The sequence below is a fragment of the Triturus cristatus genome, chromosome 10 (genome assembly GCF_964204655.1).
Source record: "Triturus cristatus chromosome 10, aTriCri1.1, whole genome shotgun sequence".
NCBI classification, from domain to species: domain Eukaryota; kingdom Metazoa; phylum Chordata; class Amphibia; order Caudata; family Salamandridae; genus Triturus; species Triturus cristatus.
Genome location: NC_140593.1, coordinates 841,571,431 through 841,592,676, shown reverse-complemented (window position 1 = coordinate 841,592,676; position 21,246 = coordinate 841,571,431). Strand labels below are relative to the sequence as shown.

Sequence of the window (21,246 nt, the reverse complement as noted above, 5' to 3'; positions counted from 1 at the left end):
TTAAGGCAGTTGTTGGCCGTCCCCCCCAGTACTCCTTTACTGCCACTGAGACTCGATCTGGATCTCAGATCTATAGATAAAGAATTGGGTCTCAAACCTCTAACATTCTGGCGGAGGATTTGGATTACCCCAGAGCTTCAGGACTATAGAAAAGAACTTTTGGAAGTCCTAGGGCTCCCTAACGCAGGGAAACATCGATGGCTGAGGTATGTGAAGGAGGAATTGGGGAGACTAGGCCTTCCGCTGTTGTGGTCTTACCCGACGACAGCATGTATTAGTGTTTCACGCAAGCATTTGGCTAACTTGTATTACGAAACCAAACTAATTGCCTCTGTACAGAAATCCCAAGCTTCCATTCTAACACAAACGTTCCTATTGTTTAAAGATCTCTATCACTTTGAGGATGTTTTAAACGATATTAGACCATATTTTACAAGAAAATTGTATTTGCAGTGGAGATACGGTACCTTACCTATAAGAGCCTTCACGAGTAAATGGTCTCCGCTCTCTCCAAAAAATTGCCCTGGTTGTGATGTCGATCAGGAAAACGAACTGCATATACTATTTTTCTGTCCTGCTTACAAAAAGTTCAGAAGGTGCTGGATTGTTCCAGTTTGCAAAAATTTGGGGTTCAAGCACTGTATGCACGCTTATCGAATTTTTAAAACAGACCTAACTTCTGTAATAGTTTTTGCTGTGTCATCATTTTTGGCAGCTATGTGGAGGAAAAGAAGGATTTGTGACAACCTTGCTTGAAATTATATCCTCCCATCATAGTGTCATAGTTGCCATGAAGAGGTCTTTTAAAGTCTAGATGGTATGGAGAATTGTATAATGCTGTATGGTCTTGTATATTTGCACTAATTTTGTCGATTTTCTTTTTTTAATGCTAACTGTATGTATACTTTTATGACTAATGTCGAAATAAAGATTGATGATGATGATGAGATTCATGATGTTAAAGGGCACACACTCCATCACCCACCTCAGTTAGGTTTTGGTGAGTGTCTTTAAAGTCTTGCACTAGCTCTTGTTTCGCTGCCTGGATGTCCTCCCTCAGGGATGTAAAAAGTGCCTCCATGAAGAACCTGGGGTCCAGGACCTCCTCTTCTCCCCCATCTACTGCCAGGGTTGACATCTGCACCTGTACACACTCCTCTGTCGGTACCCCAGTGGACCAGGTGAGCATTTCCTTTAGTGATCTCTCCTTCTTCCCCCTTGAAAGTCTTGTGGGCTACACAGTCCCACTTGGCTACGTGTGCCTAGTCCACAAGGTCCTGTTAGTGCCCCCGAGCAACACAGCACTGTCCCGGGGGCGCCCCATATCCTTCTGCAATGGCCGCAGAATGCCTGTTGGATTGTGTCACCTAGCGCGGGGCACCAAGGGCCCCTCCCAGAGCTGAAGGGGAAGGACCCTTGGTAGTAACAGTCACTCAGTCCCCAGTCTAGACCAGACACAGTAGGTGCACCTGCAGTCTGTCATGCCCTGACGGCACCATTGTATTATGCTAAGATTTCACGGACAGGCGATCGCTCAGGCCAAACCTTTTGCTGTGCGCAAACCTTCCTTTTTAATGCATATAAGTCACTCCTAGAGTAGGCCCTGGACAGTCGACAGGGAAGGGTGCAATGTATTTAAAAAGTTGGACATGTACTTTTAAGTTTTACATGTCCTGCTAGTGAAAAACTCTTAATTCAGTTTTTCACTACTGCAAGGCCTATCTCTCCAATAGGATGACTTTGGAGTTGGTTTATTACATTTTATAAGTGTGATTTCTAAATGGGAAGAGATAACCAACTCGTTTGGTGTCTCTAGAATAACAATTTAAAACACTAACTTACGGGTAAGTCGGATTTTAAATTACCATTCTGAAAATGTCCCTTTTAGAAAGTTAACACAAGGAGAGTGCCAGTTTCTTGCATTTTCCATTTGGTGCCTGCAGTCTGTCTCTAGTCACATGCAAGAGTATAGTTATCAGTTGGGCTTTGTGTATTCCTCCTAGACAGCCACACACAATCAATCAATCAAGCTGGGAGCTTAGGTGTGACTATATAGACCATCACTGGCAGGAGGGGAGGAAGGAGCTGGACCTGCCTCATATAAACCTGTCCTGTCTCCACTCAAATGGCTGCATAGCCCTTGTAGTTAGTCTGGAGCCAGGGCAGGGAAGGCAGGATGCTGGGGACTTCTAAGGGAAACCTTTAGAAGCTTGTCTCCTACTTCAAAGACCCAAATGGGTATACATACTAGACCTTGAACACCATCACTTCAATACACTTCTAGATCTATGGATTATCTGCCAACACGCAGGACTGCTGAACTGCTTAAAGACTGCCACCCTGCTGGACTGCACTCTGCTGGTCCCCTGCTTTGCTGTGCTGACCTGCCGCCTGATTTCCTCTTGCCTGGGTGAGAAGGACTGGCCTGCATCCTACAACCTATAACCCATACTGACTCCAAGGGCTAGTTGGCTGGCCTGATTTGAAGCCTTAGGGATATAACAAGCGTCCAACAATGGTGCATCTGCAACTGGACTCTGCCATCTGTAAGTCTACCCTGCCAAGTGGTGCCACCCCATTCATGGACTCTTGGAAGTGGGCTTTAGGTGCTTTGCCAGCCTCTGTGAATCCAACAGAACCGAACCATCTCCTCTGCTGCATGGCACAACCCTGAGCAGAACTGATGTATCTCCGCTGCTGCGGGGATTAGACCCATTGCAAAGACCCGCATCACCGCCACAACCCACATCGCCTTTAAAACCGCTGCTGCGCGAGGCATCCTCAGCGCAGGCCCTTGCATCTCTCGTCGACGGCAGACTGGACGACGGACTATGTACTGCAGTCTCAATACAACAGGACCTTGCACCACAGCCTCACTGCATCATGGAACCAATGCATCGCTCCAGCTGCGCCCCCATCCTCAACACGGACCCTCGCAAAGCTCAGCAACTAGGATTTAAGGTACTTTGGTCAGCTGGCCTAACTGGGTCCCTGTAGGCAGCCCGTGCTTCATTGCAGTCAGCCAGAACGTGTGACTTTGTCTTGGTCTGGTAACCTGATATGGATAGTTGGTGCTTTACACTTTTTGGCGCTATTTTTACTGAAATCTTTCAAATGGAATATCTCTGGTTATTCTAATTTGGCTTGTTTTATTTATTAAAAATTACTATATTGTTCAAATACTGTTGGGTTTATTAAATTAAGCTCTAGTATCTGACCCGCGCCAAGATAGTCCTTATACCCAAGCCAGGAAAGGACCAAAAAGCATGCGCATCCTACCGTCCTATATCTCTTCTAAATACAGACGCCAAAATATACACTAAACTATTAGCAAACTGACTGGAACCCTACCTCCCCGGCTTGATAGATCCTGACCAAGTGGGGTTCATACAGCATCGTCAGGGGGCGGATAATATCACATGCATAGCCCACCTGGTGTAAAAGGCCCAGCGGCAAAATATCCCAGCATGTCTCCTATCGCTGGACGCTGAGAAAGCGTTCAATAGGATGGGCAGGGCCTTTCTCTGAGCGGTCTTGCGCAAGATTGTTCTTGGCCCAACCATGGTCTCTCGGATCATGGCATCCTACATGTGCACCTCGGTCCAAATCAGGATTAACGGACTCCTCACCCCCCCAGTACAGATTCAAAGGGGCACACGTCAGGGATGCCGGTTAGCCCCTTTACTCTTTGCCATAGCAGTTGAAACCCCTTGCAATAGCCATTCACCAATCTCCTGTGATCCAGGGTATCCCCTTTGGTGGGGATGAACACAAGGTCGCTTTAATTGCGGATGATCTATTACTCAACCTAACCAGTCCCAGGGACTCCCTCCGGGCGCACATTTCCCTTCTCCACAGGTTTGAGCGGGCCTCGGGCCTTAAAGTTAATATAGAGAAGTCACAGGTGTTGAATCTAATGCTTTCTTCACAAGAGGTCTTAGAACTATCCTCCCTCACCCTGTTCACATGGGCAGCTCACTCGATCCATTATCTGGGCCTCAATATTACACCTTTGCTGTCCTCATGTGGCCAGAATGTCGGCGCTCTGTCTGTGAAGACCTAAGACACTGGAAACCGCTTCCGATATTGTGTCCAGGTCGCCTCAACGCAGTGAAAATGTCTATATTGCCAAAAGTGCTTTAACTCTTCCAAACCCTTCCCCCACCCATTCCCCAAGCAGAAATTGGTACTCTCCAGAGGGATGTCAACTCCTTCATTTGGGGTAGGGGCGAGACGCGATTCTCTAATACAATTTTTATGTTGCTAAGGGACCAGGGCGGGCTCGCTTGCCCTAATTTCCTTGTCTACCATTGGGCGGCACATTTGCGTTTCACATCGGAGTCAGTGGTCCGCGAGAGCGAGAAACGCTGGTTTCATATGGATAGGGCGGTGGCATGTGGGCCCCTGTGGGACTTAGCCTGGCTCCTAAAACACTCGCGACCACGCAGCGCCTACATCGTTACCCCCACAAGAACAGTCCGGGACATTTGGGATAAACTGGCAATGAGCAGTGGCCTCACCTCCTTCCCTTCCCGTAAAACTCCATTGGCCTGAAACCCGAGCTTCCCCGCGGCCTTACAACCCAACTAGTTTCCAGCATGGGCGATCGGGGAGTTCCTCACAATGGACGATCTCTTTGAGGGGGGAACTTCAAGTATTTGACCAATGCAAACAAGAATTCTGCCTTCCAGCCATGACGCAGTTGCAGTTCTATCAACTTTTCCGCTGGCTGCACACACCCACATACATTCAAGGGGCCACATGCCAACCTACCCCCTTTGAGACCTTGGTACAGGTCTCTGACAGCTTGCGGGGACTGATCTCCCGCACATATCGAGTCTTGCAACACTCCAACTTGCTAACCCCTCACTCTTATCAACGGCAATGGCTCTCTGATTCCTCTGAGGACATTCCTCCAGAGCACTGGGAGCAGTTGTGGCAGGATGTACACAGGACATACAGAAGCATCGCCCAACGGGAGACGGCTTATAAGGTGATGACCCGTTGGTACTATACTCCTGCCCGACTTAAAAATATGTTCCCTGCTTTCTCACCCATATGCTGGCGCTGTTACTCTGATATAGGCTTTTATATCCACATCTGGTGGTCTTGTCCTAGGCTAACTCTATTCTAGAAGGAGGTGCTGAGCCATAGTAAAGACGCAGAGGGATTTCCCATCCCGAACATACCGCAGGTCATCATCTTAGGGATTCGGCCCCAATCTCTCACATTCTGTCTAGTGCCTATTTCTACAAATGCTAGGGGCTGCCAAACAGGTCATTGCCCTCCAGTGGAAGAAGCCCTCAACTCCCCCGGTGTCATTGTGTCTCACTCGCCTATGGCACATCATCGCCATGGAACTTCTGACTAACCGCATCACACATACTGATACTAGCTTCACGAGAGTATGGCAACCTTTAATTCAGCATCTATCTAAAACAGAACACTGCTGCTTCCTTCCCCCTGGCTTGCGCGCACTGCAACTTTTCAAAGATGCCCTGCTACCACGAGGGGAGGCACCCTCAGAGTGAAGCCCCGCAGGTGGTTCCCCATGTGGGGGACCCTCCGTTTGACTGCCTTCCCTGATAGTCCACTAATCGTATTCTGCTATGTCACTGCTCACGCGCCTAAGATGCTTATAGACAGGGGCCTTGGCCCAAGCAGGGACGCCCCATAGGCTCCCTCCCCCCTCCTTCCTTCCCCAGTTCCTCTTCCCTTCTGGTTAACATGTTCTCATGGACACTGGCGGACACACACCTTTGTGGCAACTTACCGATCTCTACTGGGACTACTCCACTGGTACAGCCATGACATTTTGGGACGTAGTCCACAGGCATATGCATACGGTGTGGGGACAAGACCCCACAAACCTCATTACCTGGCCGAGACAGCAATTCCTGGACTCGCCAGAATGTCCCTTGTTCACTTGGTTGATAGTTGCTTTGCTCCTATTTTCATTGTATGTATGTATACTTTCTGATAACAATAAAACAGATTTGCACAAAATTAAGCTCTATTTTTCTAACCTGGTGTGGAATCTTTTTGTGGTGTGTTTTGAATGTGTTACTATATGAAGTGTTGTACAAATACTTTATGTATTGCCTCTAAGTTAAACCTGACTGCTCTGTGACAAGCTACGAAAGGGGTGAGCAGAGGTTAATTTGGGGTTTGCTTGTGCCTCACCCTGACAAGGATAGTGGTTGCTGCTTGACCAGGACTTGCACCCCGCTCAACCAGTGACGCCATTTCTTACAACTTATCAACAATGTTTGAGCAAAGATTTCACTGCATGGGTTCCAGTTTCACACCTGAATACAGTAATAAGCAACTTAAAGGTGACTAATTAATCTTTACAAAGGGTTTGCCACTGTGTGTCACCCCGTGTGGCCCACATTGTAACTAATATTTAGTCAATCTAACCTAGAAAACAATTTTTTGTTGTTAAGATCTGCAAGTCATGCACAAGACGCTGGACAGAGTGGCAATGGCGGTACATCCATAATTACATGCTGAAATTCGGACCCTTATTCGTGATCTGTGAAAAATAAAAGCAATCTTGTAAATGGATCTTTGCTCAGGGTTCGAGGGTCTGTAACCCTTTGCGGTTCTTAGGCACGGATGAGAGCAGTTTGGGAAAGTTCTGTGCTGAGATGTCCCTCGCTCGCGCAAGCAGCGGTGACTCACCTCGTGCACCTCGGAGACGCCGGCACCCTGCTGCTGCTGTCGCTCCTCCACGGTGCTGAAATGCTTGGCCTGTGAGAATCCACCCACGCCACATCTCTAATTGTGCGCCAGATCTGTGTGACCTACTTTTTCCTCAGACTTGGATCGATTATGCTTAAATCAAATTATTCCAAATGATAAACCTTTAGCGTGCCTGCAGTTCTTACACATCGCCATGCTCCTTTGCATGGAGCCAATCACATGGTAATCTCTGCAGGTATGCATAAAAGGTGCTGTTATGAAAATACATCGCATGTCATTTGATTAATCCAGTAGCTTGAGATGCCTGCCCAGGAATGCTGCACAGCAGAGCGTGCAGAGATGCAGTAGTGTTGCCACTGTGTTCCAGCTTTACACAAAGTGCTCGGATATTTGTGCACACCGTTACAAAAGTTTATGGGACAGAATGCACTTGGGCCATTACAATGGTGTGTAAATAAAAGCTATGTTTTGTGTCTCATTGAGTCAAGGAAAATGAGACAGGGGATGTGGCCTAACGGCTAGAGAGGCCAACCTCAAGCTGTTAGTGCGCCTCCTGAGAGCTTCTTTGCTTCTGCGCCCGAGTCTATAATACGGTGTGGGCATAGAGGCAAAGGGATTCCCTCATTTGCATGGGGCATGACCCGATGCAAGTGAGGGAACTCCCTCTTGCGGAAGCATCGCTTTCAGTATTACAGAAGGGGCCAGACAAGCAAGCATCTGCGTCCCCTTCTGTAATACCGAAGTGCTTCGGGGGCGCTCAAAGTGTACGCAAACGCCCGTTGCACGCCCAGGGCACTGATACCTTTGGGTCGGGTTCACGCTATATAAAACTCCAACGCCTTAGAAAACCAAAATGAAAAAGTTTGGGCATGTCTTTGTGTCCCCTCTACATAATCTTGTTTCAGGTTTTCGGCTTTTGCGCATCATTGAGAGACGAATAAACGGTGTCAGCTCCTCCGCAATGGCGGAGGAGCATCGCCCCACTGTCTGGCTTAGAGCCATGGGGGCAGATTTACAAGCCCTTTGCACCTTATTTACATCTAGGGAGATGCATCACGTTGTACAGCCCTGAGCCACATGAAACCTGCGTTAGGTTTCCTGTGGGCGTTCCGGCGCAGGGTGGGCGTTCCGTCGCAGGAACGCCTCGTAAAAGTGACGCAGTGAAATCTACAAGATTTCACTGAGTCACTTTTACATCCATGCTACGTCAAAACCCTGCGCCTGCTTCAAGCAGGCGTAAGGAGTGACGCAGCATGTTAGGCATAGGGCACCCCTGAGAATTGCTGGAGCCGCGACACGCTTGCGACACGACTCCAGCAATGCGCCGCCCTTACGCCACAGGATGCGACACGCATCGCCCTATCCTTGCACCACGGTGCGCCGCATGGTAAATGCGATGCATTTGTGGTGGCGCAGGGAGGGAATTGCGTGTTGCATCTTTTCTGGTGCATCCCTGCTGATTTGCAGAGATGCGCCAGAACTCCAAAATCTGCCCCAGCAAATGTAAATTAAAATGATGTTCTTGCATCGTTTCAATTTACATTTGCCGGCTCTTGGCCGGTGGTGTTGAGAGGGGCAGGGCTGAGGCATGGGGGTAGGGAGGAGGAGTGCTACGTGCACTCCACTCTCTAAGTGCCCATATGCATTATGGACGGCTGTCTAAGGCTGACCAAAACACAAATGCGCACTTAGGTTTTCTCCAGCCTAGCTGCAATGAGCAGCCAGGCTGGAAAAACCCCACAGACTCCCTAGTCTGAGTAGGGCGTCTTTCCTGCCTGCTCTGACCAATCCCCACACTGCTCTGCAACACGGGGATTGGAAAGTGAGCCTGTTCCAGGGGCTGCTGGGACCAGCAGGCAGAAAGAGGGGAGGCGATGCGACGAGATGCAACGCTGGAGCAGCCAGCAGCAAAAGGTAAGTTATATTATTTTTTTATATTGTATTCCCCCTCCCCCCAGCGCGATGTCTACCGCGCGACCCTACCCACCTCACCACCCTTTGTTTATGGTGGCTGCTGCTGCGAATAAAGCTCTTTGACATGTTTTAATTGTTGTCTCTGTTGGGAGGGAGCACATCAATAGTGACAAAAAAATCAGCAGCAGTACTGGAATATAGGAGAATCCAGACCAACTCCTGGTCCAGCTGCTAGTCTTCAGCTAGATCCGCAAAACAGTCCCAAAGATTCATCCCGTTTGCGTCCCAGAAACGTGTGCAAGCACTGGGATATATAATAACACACATACAACACACAATACAAATGTAAGGGCACATAAGGAGGGTAAGGGGCAATAACAAGCATTATTGACTGACTCCAATTTCAGGAAAGCTATAAGCACTTAGATTTACCACCGTGTAACTTTTCCACATTCTCCCCTTCCATAAGCAGTGACTCCTCTGCTCACTGCCAGACCATGGAATGAGCTTCTTGTTCTGAATGGTTTCAAAGAAAGGCAATACCATCAGTAAGGACCACATTCATCTTAATCTGATTGGATGTCCAGCTCTCCACATAGTAGTAGCTGTGTTTAAGGAAGAACAGAAACATTTTTACTAGAAAGAAGCCTGCAGCACCTAACCTTGTGTTCATGAGCAGCTGGGGATTACTTACAGATAAGTGATAAAAGGAGTAGGGGTCATTTATTTACGTGAGGAGCTAAAAACTACATACATGGCCATAATACATATGTTGCGCATCAAACATTAAGCAGCTAGTTTGAAGGGTGTGGGAGTAGGGGGGCAGTGGGTGTCAGGGAGTTTGAGGAGCAGCAATCAGGGCTGGCAGTGATTTTGTCAAGAGTTTGTTTCATTCTCACTTTAATGCAGGTATTTTTTGTGGATGTTCATGAATGGAGTTAGAAGGACACAGTTCAAGAAGGGCATAAAGCATCAATCAATCAAAGGAGCACTGGCACTCAGTTCAAGAGGTGTATAGTAGGCAATCACCCAAACTGGCACTCAGACAAAAAGAGGTATAGGGCAGTCAATCACTCAAAGTAGCAGTAGGATTCAGTTCAAGAGGTGTATGGGCCAACATTTGGAGGACCTTCATCAAGAGGATTGGAACTAAGAGGACCAAGAGAAGCAAGAAGAGGACTGGACCAATAATTCACAGGTACATCACCAGGGCCAGGAGGACTTAAAAATAGACCAAGGTATGGAGAGGGCTCACAGCCAGAAAGATGAAGCCTGGGGCGGACATGGCCTGGTGAACCAGGAGAACAGGACCACGAGGATTAGGAGACCTAGAATTTGGGGGATACAGCCTGAAAAAGCAAGGGCAAAAAGAACAAGACAAGGGTGACCAGTGCAAGGAAGACCAGGTGGCCAAGGGTGAGGAGGAACAGGGTAGGCATTGGAGGCTAGGAAGACCAGGAGACTCAGGGTCAGGGCCTTGTTATGCAACACAAGAAGGGCCAGGAAGGCCTTTAGGTTTTCATCCAAAGATACAGGGGTGGGACGAAACCTCTAATAGACAGGCAGTCTCCCAAATCCACAATGTTTCTAAGGATGCTCCAAACATTATTCCTGTCTTGAATGGGTTCATTTTTTAACCTTTTGCATACAAGTTATGGCGGAACACTGACTAACAGTTATGATGAAGTCTATAGGTTTTTTGTGTACGGTAGAGTCAGAGTCGAATGCTAAGGATGACTGCATCTGCTTTCAGGAGACAAGGGTCCCTAGATGATAAGGAATTAGACTTGGATAACAAAAATAAGGTTGCACTTAAAACAATGTACTAATATTCAAAATTACAGATAAACTTTCATTGACATCCATAATTCATCCAGAATTGGAACCTCTGCAAAAGATCCAAGACTACTTTGTTCTACGGCAGATAGTCCCCCAGCCTGTGGGTGTAGCCTAAAAGATTGCTTGTACCTGTGTAGTATGGCGACAAGTCCCTTTGCCAAAAGGGAAGAGGATGGGCGTCTTGTGAAGTCCAAGGTATGCCACCAGGGCTTTCTTGAATAGTGATGTTTTTTACTGGTTTTACCTGATGCATGAACACAGGTCATTCCAGATGAAATGCAACATTACTTTGAAGGCTTTACCGGTGTTTATTTGGATTTTGATTTGCAAATCAATTTGAAAGATGGCCCATAGTGGATTATAATTGTGGGCATGCTTCTGGAGGGAGCGATCTATCATAACATAACGTGCATTTGTAAAGCCCACTTTTACTGCAAAGGATAATGCATTTGTAAAGCGCACATTCACTGCAAAGGGTATCTTCGCTCTGAATAACAGATGTGCTTTTGTTACCCAACTCAATGGTTCTCTTTTTATTGACCTCAGAAGAATGAAAGGTTGGGTAGCCGGGATTTAAATCTGTGACCATTAGGTCAAACGCAGGCCCCTACAGTGGATGCATTAGTCCACTACGCCATCAGGCCCAGCTTAGACTTTGTAGATCACAGACTTTGTAAATGATGGAGTGGACCATAAATGTAATACTTGCCTCCACTGACTGCCAATTATGTGCCTTCTGGGCAAGCATCACATTATCCAATCACTTAAAGTCCTAGTCTTGTCCACTTTTTCTGTATTAGGTGTAGTTTCCATTAGATCAATAGATGCATCTATGATATGACTATACCAGGGCTCTTGTAAGTTTCAATTGGTGATTGGATTGCGGGAATTGTAAGATCTTTAAACCCATCATAATTTGCAGGTTGGTGTTTCTGACCAATGATTTGGTTTGAGCGCAAAAGGTGAGATCACAGTCAGTCAGAATACCTAGCCTTTTGACTTTCGAGGATCGTTTTACAGAACGCTCGACATTACGTCAGTCAAGTCGGGAATCACATTCCTGATTATGTGGTTGACCAACAGAATTTACTCCTAGAAAGATGTACTTTATTTAAAGATAGAAGCACTCGAGGCAGTCGATGATTTTGCCCTAATGCTCTGAACCGTTCTCAAGCCTCAGATGTCATTCAATTTCATCAAGAGAACTTCTGAAAATGAAGTAGATGTTCAGAGATCAGGTTTACCAGTGGTTTCTTGTAAATTGTGAAGAATGGCAGGGACAGTGGTGAGGCTTGATAAACCCCAAGGGTGAGCCTTTTTCTACTGTCACTCAGGATCCAATTCTGATCTGTTGTCTGGGATCTGATAAGCGTGAGAGCATTCTCTTTAGAGATGTGCCTGTCACCCGGTATCATTTTTCAATCGGAATCTCGTGGTGCGCCATATCAATGTATAATATTCATCCACAGATGATAACTTGGTTTATGCTAATATGACCTGATTTTCAACATGTGCACCTCATAAGCCCCAAAGACCACATCAGAGTATGTAATAAGAGGATCAATGCTGTGCAGCCAAAGGACTCGATTACCATCTAATCGAAGGATCTGTGGAGCACTTCCATTTCAACCACTCAACATATGTGCATGGGTATCTACTTCTGTGATTTCAACTGCAAACTGATTCCACTGGGCAGACATCTGGATTTATAATGTTCTTCCTACTGTTTTTTTATTTAGTATTTATGGATTACCATGCTCATAGATGGCATGGATTTAAAATTGTGGGTATGACTCTGCCTCTCGAACAGCTTCCAAAATTATTTTGCATTCTTTTCCCAGAACATTCTGGGCACGATTTGAATGTCCTTCAATTGACTCTGCTTGGCCACTGGTGTCCACTCTAGACTCATGGTCATGTGTGGTGTCCCAGTGAGATCACAGTGTGTCTGGTACTTTCAGTCGTTCACATCACAATCCATTATATGTATGCCCTTTTAAACTAATTTTCAAATTGGTAGTAAGCAATACCATTAAGAATTTCACATTTGTAATGATCACCAAGGCAACTCCTGTTGAACCGTGATAGAAAGCAATGGAGCACTTAACAACAGGCCTAGGAAGCTTCAATCATCAATGGTCAAAGACTTCCTTTGGAAGCAAGGATGCAATCCCTTAGTCACAGATCTCAGGCTCCTGATGCGTTCAGAAATTGTTGAAAGAGGGGTTGTGGTTTCAGACAGACAAGACAGCTTCAACATTTATAGTATTCTGGCATTAAAGAGCTGTTAGATGGAGAGAGTATATGTACACGTTGTTGGTACAGGTCAATAGGCGAGGGCTAAGTAGAATCGTAGGTAGTAGAAGGATCGTTTGTAGAGCAAGTGGGAAGACATAGAGTGTATCTGAAGAAGCCCAGTGGAGGGGAGAGGGAGGATCTAGCATCTTGCCCCGCACTAATGCTCTGGTCTTCAAAATGACACACTCCTAACCAAGTGGCTTGAAGGGATATCCAATGAGACACAGGGCGTAAGGGGCAGCTGAAGCTTTCTTCACAAGATGCTGAGAACACCAATAACATTTTGGCGTTTTGTCAATATACTTAACAAAATATGGCTTTCAAGGGGACAACTGAAGGCAACTGAAATGCTTGAAATGTTATAGATTTTGAAACTGTCCTGAACAAGACATATAGAGTCACTTATAGTTAGAAATTGTAATTATATCTTACTTAACCTGAAAAAAATCTTGGTGTTTCACTGAAAAAAAAGGGTAATAGACATTATAGCTAAGTCAGTTAAAAACCAATGAAATTCACCACTTATATTTATCTCAAGTAACTATAACTCGTGCCCTAAACCAACTATAACTTGTGCCCCACCATGCACAGTGTTGTCACCAATGAGGTAATTTCAGATGTCATCAGTGATGTTGTCAATGATGCCATAGAACATGCCATGAGTGATGTTATATGGCAGGTAATTAGCAGTGCATGGCAAGGAGGCGAGTTATATTTACTTTGTGGCCAGCTTTATGTCCAACAGTGTCCCCATGTCCTGAAATGGCAATGGCAACTTTTCTCTTCATGTTGCAGCCAGCCAATCACAGCGTGAGCTCCCGTGGGATTCACACTCCCATGGGAGTGAGACGGCCGATGGGGAAAAAAGTCTCCTTGGACAATCAGATCTCTCTGTTTTTTGATTTTGCAAGCAGAAATTACCAATTCTGGGTGGGAATTCCTTCTCTGCACCAATCCTATTATGAGCTAATCCATCTGGAATATGAAAGAACAATCGGGATCCAGATATATCAGGCCCATTTCCACAAATTTTTCAAATTCCAGATACATTTTCGTTCACAGATTCCCTTCAGCAGGAGGAATCTGTGAAGGAAACACCGAGGAAGAAAACAAGTGTAGATCCGCACCGAGATATTGCACCACTCGACTTGTAATCGGACCCAAATTCTTGTGCAGCACACCAGTTCCAATCAAGGCCCTGAATGGCCAGGTTATTGCAACATTTTCTGGATGGCTACTGACTACATAAATAAGCTGCAAACAGGCTGATTATAAGAAGTTTTACTTTACATGGAAATCCTGGGAATCTATATTGGATGTGGTATTTGTGCACCTACGTTGGACACCTCTTTGTCATACTGGACTTTTAATATGACCCCCTTGGATCCTACTTGAAAGGTTGTGCTGATTTAGAATATATTACTCTGCATATGTGTACTGTGATAAATTGAAAAGCATGACTGATTATAATTTTTATCTAAATGTCTTGGAACAATGCCCTCAGACCCCACCATGCTGTTTTAGAAAGCTCGTAATATTTAACATTTTATACAGTTGTGTTATTGGGTGAGCAATGGCTATCACATCACACAGGTGATTTACTAAGATTTCACGCAGTGTTTGCATCACAAAAAAAGTGACACAAATCAGCGCAAATCTTTTTTTTCCAGATTTACTTTCCTGAGCTAAGCTTGTTTAGCGTTGGAAATAACAAGAAAGGAACGCAAAGGAGCACATAGCGCTGCATTGCTTTACTTAGCACCAAGGGGGCGTATCATGCAAACACCCAAGGTTTCTGACGCTAAACCCTATTTACTGAATAAAGTAGACAGGGTTTAGTGTCAGAAACCTGCGCCCTTTTGAAGTAGGCGCAAGGAAGGAGAAACGCTTTCATTTTTCCTTCCTTTTCTGACTTTGTACATGTGCTGCACTTTACAGCGCACATTCAAAGAGGGAAAATAGTTGAAGTCAGTCTATGCATAATATTTTGTACTGTAAGGGCCCTTCCAGTACAAATCCTATGCTAGACTCACAGAGACACCCTTGCACCATGGCGCAAAGGGGTCTCCGTGGCACATGGCAGCTCATTTCAGCGTCTGCACTAGGGATAGGGGAGGTGAGTGCCATAGTTTTGTAAATATGGAGCTCTCCTCCTCTCTCCTTTTCACGCAGCACAGGATTTGCGGCTGCTGCACTGCTATGCACGATTAAATGGTAAATCTGCTCCCACGTGAACATTTTCACCCAATTACCAGGCAGACAGTTCTCACTTCCTCGTGGCCCAGTGTCTGTTTCGCCTTACCTCAGTCTCTTGGGGTCACCTCCCCATCACATGATATTTTACTGCAAGATAAGTTTCTATTAAGACTGTCTACTTCAAATATACTCATCCATGGCATTATACATAGAGTTTGACTGGACCACTATATCAACAAAACTGTTGGCTACTAAAAATAAATGCATAACTTGTGACTCTGTGATCTTGGGCTTGTCTCTTTCCAGTTGGTTTTCTTTTGGCTAAAGACACAGCCTTTGATTAGCTACAGAGGATGTGTAGTGGGTGGATCGATGGGAGGGTGATATGTAGCTAATGGGACACTCAAGTAAGCTGTCAGTGATGTCTCATTTGTGGCTCCTACAGATTCTGGCGAGGTATGATATTGTGGTCGTGCAAGAGGTGAGGGATGCTGATCTGAGTGCAGTGACGCCCCTGATGGAGAAACTCAACAGGTACATTTGGAGATCTTTTTCCTTTCTGTTTGTTGTTAGCTGGACACTTGAAGGTCACCAGAGAGAGAGCAATGTCCCCAAACAAGCCAGGCCTCCTAATAGAATCCTGCTGCATAAAGGAATGTTTTATGAAAATTAGTTTCCCAGAGAATTGATTTTTGGAAGTAAGTTCATTGGCACCAAGAGTCTCTTTAGCTGAAGTCTCAGAAGAGACCCCCACACCCCATCCCTTCCTCGCCCCTCTCTGTAAGGGCTGACTGACCATTAACTCATCGAGGAGATGAGATGAGATGAGCTCCACTAAAGCTTTGGGACTGCACCCAACTTAGGGTCACCTCCCTGTTGCTGCTCACACTTCTCCAATTAGCATCTCAAAAGGCAAAAATGTGTTTCTATAAGTCTGGTTTACAAGACACCCCCTGTACTATAGCCGGTGCCTATATATTTGTTTTATTAAGTGCGGGGGCTCAAATACCTACTTAGAAGGTCGCTGCTGGCACTGCCCACTGCTATCATTACACAGTGACCCCATCTTTTTGGTCCTTATTGTAACCTAGTTGCTGTCAGCCATTTTGCTATGTGCAGCCCTGCATTGATCACCAACCAGATGTGTTCTGTGCCATAAAAATACCAATACATACAGTACCCTGTGCCATTTCTGTCAAATCAGCACTGTACCATATTCATGTAGCGATTGAATGCTCTCGAGTTGTTCCATGTCTAATGTGAGTAGCTTGTTCAGTGCTGTTTTTTCCCTTTTCATTCTAGCTTTTGTACTTCAGCATTTATTTATTTTTAAAAATCACAAGTACCAAAATATAATTAGGTTTGTTCTATATAAATCTAATACCTACATTTAGCTGCCCAGCAGTTGTCACTACATCAGAAGTAAGCTGAAACCTCCCCGAGTAGAATGATAATGATTGATGACGTAGCTCTTTGCCTTCCTCATCAAGGAGTATAAAACATTTACCCGAATTCGCACTACGAATTTTCGATTCTATTAAGGACGTAGAAGCGAGGATTATGCTACTCTTCCTGTACTACTCAAAAACAGGAGCCAATGAAAAAACATTTTACATACAACATAAAGCACATATCCCATGATGCGCTGCCTATTATCCACCAATAATGAAACAGTTGCCCATTTAAGTATAAACGAAGCCATCCTGAGAGCCTCTTTCTTTGCTCAGAATAGTCAATAGGAACTTGAAGGCCAATGATAACAAGCTGACGTCGAAGGGACAACTTCATCAGATGTCACCAATCCGCGAGCAACAGCTCAGCCAGCAACTGAAGTGCGAAACGCCAACTCTGGGGACGACATTTGAACATGTTCAGTCTGTCTTCTGATCAGAACCTACCAAAGAAATAAGACACCATAATATCCACATATCCCATAGAGATAAATACGGGTAGGGTAAACAATGAAAGAAAAACAGTCAAAATCCTAACATTACAAATCAATGACTGATATTCCTGAGTGGGAATATCCTCGCCCCCATGTCCTTAATAGAATCAAAAATTCTTGCTGTGAATGTTACTATATTTTTTCTTCTATGTCAGGACTGGAGGCTCCAATTATGCTAGTTTAAAGCTTATTGAATACTTCTGAGGTAATACCACCCACTGGTTTGTAATAAAATTGCTTAAAAGTAGAATCAGATGACCAGTCATCTGATTTCATGATATCCTGAATAGTTGAAATTAACATAAAGCCAAAGCACCTCGAACAGAATGAGTGTCAATTCCAGCTTCTGCCATAACTAATTTTATCCATCTGGCTATAGTGGCAGATGACACTGGTTTAAAAGGCTTCTGTAAAGCAATCAACAACTGACCAGAAGTATCATTTCTCAATGCATGAGTACATTACTCATATGCGTTCAAGCATTTGACCACAGACAGTTTATAGTTAGCAGGAAATGCATGATACTCTTTTAAAAGGTTTTTGTCCCACCAGTAATCATAAAAGAAACCCCTTCAGGAGTCAATACTCTACCTGCAATGTCCAGAACTCTCACATCCGAAGTCCTCCTACACACGGTGAGACATAACAGCATGTTTAGCTTAGCGGAAAACTGTTTCCTGGACAACTGATCATTACTCGGCCATCTTTCAGAAAGGCCCAAGACCAAATTCACATCCCACAAAAAGGAATACTTAGGTTTGGGAGGAGTAGTAACTCTGATACCCTTAAGAAGCTCACAGACGATGGGATGTATCCCTACAGTATTATTATTAATATATTTATGTCCTGCTGCAATAGCAGAATGAAAATTGTTCATCATCCTGTATGATAAACCCTCAGTTGCTTTCTGTGACAAAACATTAACAATGTGAGATATACCTGCTGCCATGGGATCAGCGTGCCGTTCCAAGCAACAACCCACCTAGCATCTACATGCTGAAGAATACCTCTTCCTAGTGGAAGGGGCCCAGGCTCGCTTAACAAACTTTGAAGCCGTATCCAAAATGCCTGGCAAACACCACTGTTGCCAGAAAGTCTCCAGGTCATCAGGGACAGTTGCTCCGATACCACCATTGGATGTAGTTTCCCCAGAGGGCCATGGACCATCATCTAAGGCCAAGGGAGAAGCTGAGTAGGATCGCACATCAACTCCAAGAGGAATAGGAACCAAGGTTAAGCTTTCCACACCGGGGTGACTAGCACCACCTCTGCTACCTGCTGCTTGATTTGAGTTGCTACCCCGGGGATCAATGCAAAAAGGGGAAAGGAATAATTCAGGTCCTTCGACCAATCTTGAGAAAAAGCATCTGTAGTTAACGGGTCCGGCCTCATAGTGAAGAACTTATCCAATTGCCGATTCAGTCTGGAGGCAAAGAGGACTATCCAGCAGTGACCCCAAACATAATGGATCAACCTGAATAGCTCAGGATGGAGTTTCCAGTCACTATGATCTATCAGGTATCTGTAGTTCCAATCCGCCACTACGTTGGATTGTCTCAGGATGTATTCTGCCACCATAGCTATCCTGTGACTTAGGCAATAATGCCAAAATCCTTTACTTTTGCCACTAATAGGGGCTATCAAGTGCCCCCAACTTGTTGATGTACTTCACCGCAGATATATTGTCCATCCTGGGGAGGATACAACAAGACATCTTTTGGGGGGAGAGAGTCCTGATGGCATAGGACCCAGCCAGTAGATCCAGGAAATTGATCTAGAGTTCTAACTCCTGAAGAGACCATCTGCCACCATTTGAGATGTCCCCACAGTGCACCCCCCAACCCCAACAGCTGGCGTCTGACTCTATAGCCACTTCTGGTTGAATTCCAATGATGGCTCTGCCATCCCACGTGTCCATGTGTCCCAATCACCACCGTAGCTCTGTTCTCACCTCTTCTGTCAGAGGAACCTGATCTATCTATGCCAAACCCTTCCTCCAGTGCTGAATTTTTAACCTCTGAAGGGTCCTGTAGTAAAGGGGGCCCAGAAATATTGCTTGTATGGGGAAGACTAGCAGACCGACAAGGTGAGCAATCAAATGGTAACTGTCTGTTGGGAAAGTACCGACTTCAGTTCCTTTTTGATGTCCCATACCTCGGTCTTTGGGAGCCTCAGCTGAGCTGACTCTGAGTCGATCACAAACCCCACAAACTCTGTGGATTGAGAGAAACATAGACTTGATTTCATCTTGTTGATTACAACCCCAAGTCTTGAAAAGGAGATATAATCGTCAGCAGGTGTAGAGATACCAACTCTTGGGAGTGCGCCATGACCAGAACACCGTTGAGGTAAATGATCATGCAAACTCCCTTGGTGAAGCACCATGGTGCTAAAGAAAGCCTGAAAGAAAGGACCAAATATTCCATTCACCTGTCCCTCCACCTGAAATGAAGGAACCATCTGTGTGGAGGAAAGATGGGAATGGATAGGTAGGCATCTTTGAGATCTAAAGGGACTATCCAGTTCTCTTTCTGCAATAAGTCTGTCAAGAGATTGATACCCTCCATTCTGAAATGTCTGTACGTGACAAAGTAATTGAACTCTTGCGGGTTCAAGACCAATCTGCGTCCCCCCCTCTCTTCTGTACCAGTAAGATGTTGCTGCAGAAGCCCCCTGGATGAGGATCACAAAAGGCTACAGCGCACTTCTGCAGCAAGCCTTTTATTTTGTCATCTATAAAAGTTGACTTTTGTAGGGAAAAATTAAGCTGTTGAGGGAGCCCCTGTTGGCGGGGCGTCTGATACGATTCCAGCCTGAAACCTTGAATAGTTTACAGTACCAATGCATCCTGTGAAGAAATAATTGTACTCAACCCCCAAAATGAACCTCTGAGAAATCTATGACGCTTACCTGTGGAATTATTGGATTGGAGAGGTGTATGGAGAAGCACTATCTGGATGGGAAAAAAGTACCTCCCCTTGTGAGGTCTTGCCACTCTCCTTGACTACGTCCATAAAATTCTCTGTGAGAACATTCAAAAAAGGCTCCCCTGGAATACCTTTTTTAGGCTGGTTTGCGCTTTGTCCAGAGTTGTAAACATGATTACATATTTTGAACTGTCTTTTACAAATTTGTCCCCAAAAAGCAGTCCTTCAACTAAAGGACCAACTTCCACCAAAGCTAATTCAACAACGTTTGTGTCCATAAGCATCAGGAGGGATTTTCTTCTTTCCAAGGACATGGCACAATTGGCATTTCCCAGCAGGCATATGGCCTGTTGGATCCACTATGCCAAAATGTTGGGGTTAATAGGGGCACCAGTCCCCTTGACGATTAGGGCCATTTCCAGAATTTTTGCCAAAGGGCCTGTGAGCTCAACCATTTTCTCCTGGCACGCATGCCAAGTGCAGTCTATTCACTTCTTGGGGTCCTTGGCAAACTTTTTTTTAGAAAGGTTAACATACTAGAATTTCTGGAGTTTCAGCCACTTTGTTAGGGATCCAGCCGTGGACGCAGCATCTACTGTCGACTTCTGTGCCGAACCCCTTGCTCAATTTATCATGCAAATATTTTGAAACCACCAGAGCAGGGCCCCAATCAGAAGATCTTGGACTGACAATATCCTCTCGGCTGAAATTGAAGGGATTGGAAGGGGGGACTAGGAAGAGTACGGAGGTCTATCAGAGGACGACTTTTTGAGCTTTTTCCACCTAGGGGTGACATCATGATTAGAATGGGCAGAGTCTGTATGTGTGGAATCCATGTCTGTATCAGCTATGCGCTTGTACTGAGACCCTTTGGAAGTAGGAGGGGCTGAACAATATTGGTGATCACCAATAGAGCTTTGGGAAAAGGGGGGCAAGGTGTGAGGCCAATCAGACAACTTGGTTTTTGCCTTGCAAGGAAGGTCAGAATTACCTTTGGCAGGTTTCAGGGCAACCTGTTGATCATACCCATGGTGTTTGGCCAACAACTCAAGTTGGGTCACCAAAGCTTGATTAACTGTGAGGGCAACCGCATTTTCAATTGCCCAGTTGATGCACTGCTGCACTGAAGCGTTAAGTGCATCAACCGGATTATCTTCTAAATGGTACCCTTGTTCCTCTTCATATTCCTCCTCCTCAAAAGGGCACCCAATCAGTCATGATGAAAATGTGAGGAAGGTGTAGCTATACATAGCCAAATCTATACCAAAGGATAAGCAGGGGGAGCTAAACCCCAACTGCAAAAGAGAAAGTGGCGTCAGCTGGTGCTGTACTCAAATTATTGCAGCCCCCATGTAAAAGTAATAGCGGGAGTCAGGGAGAGCCTAAAATGGTAAAGGACTGTGCACTCAGCTCAATGTAGGG

General features: G+C 45.4%; 1 protein-coding gene across 1 annotated transcript in view; it reads left to right on the top strand.

Annotated features, from left to right (window-relative positions):
- Positions 1–21,246, top strand: part of LOC146790120 (deoxyribonuclease-1-like) — a 78,470-nt gene that overhangs the window by 23,482 nt on the left and 33,742 nt on the right. The window contains exon 3 of the mRNA XM_085628477.1: positions 15,398–15,486. Coding sequence (XP_085484603.1) covers positions 15,398–15,486 — 89 coding nt within the window. The remainder of the gene's footprint in view (positions 1–15,397; positions 15,487–21,246) is intronic.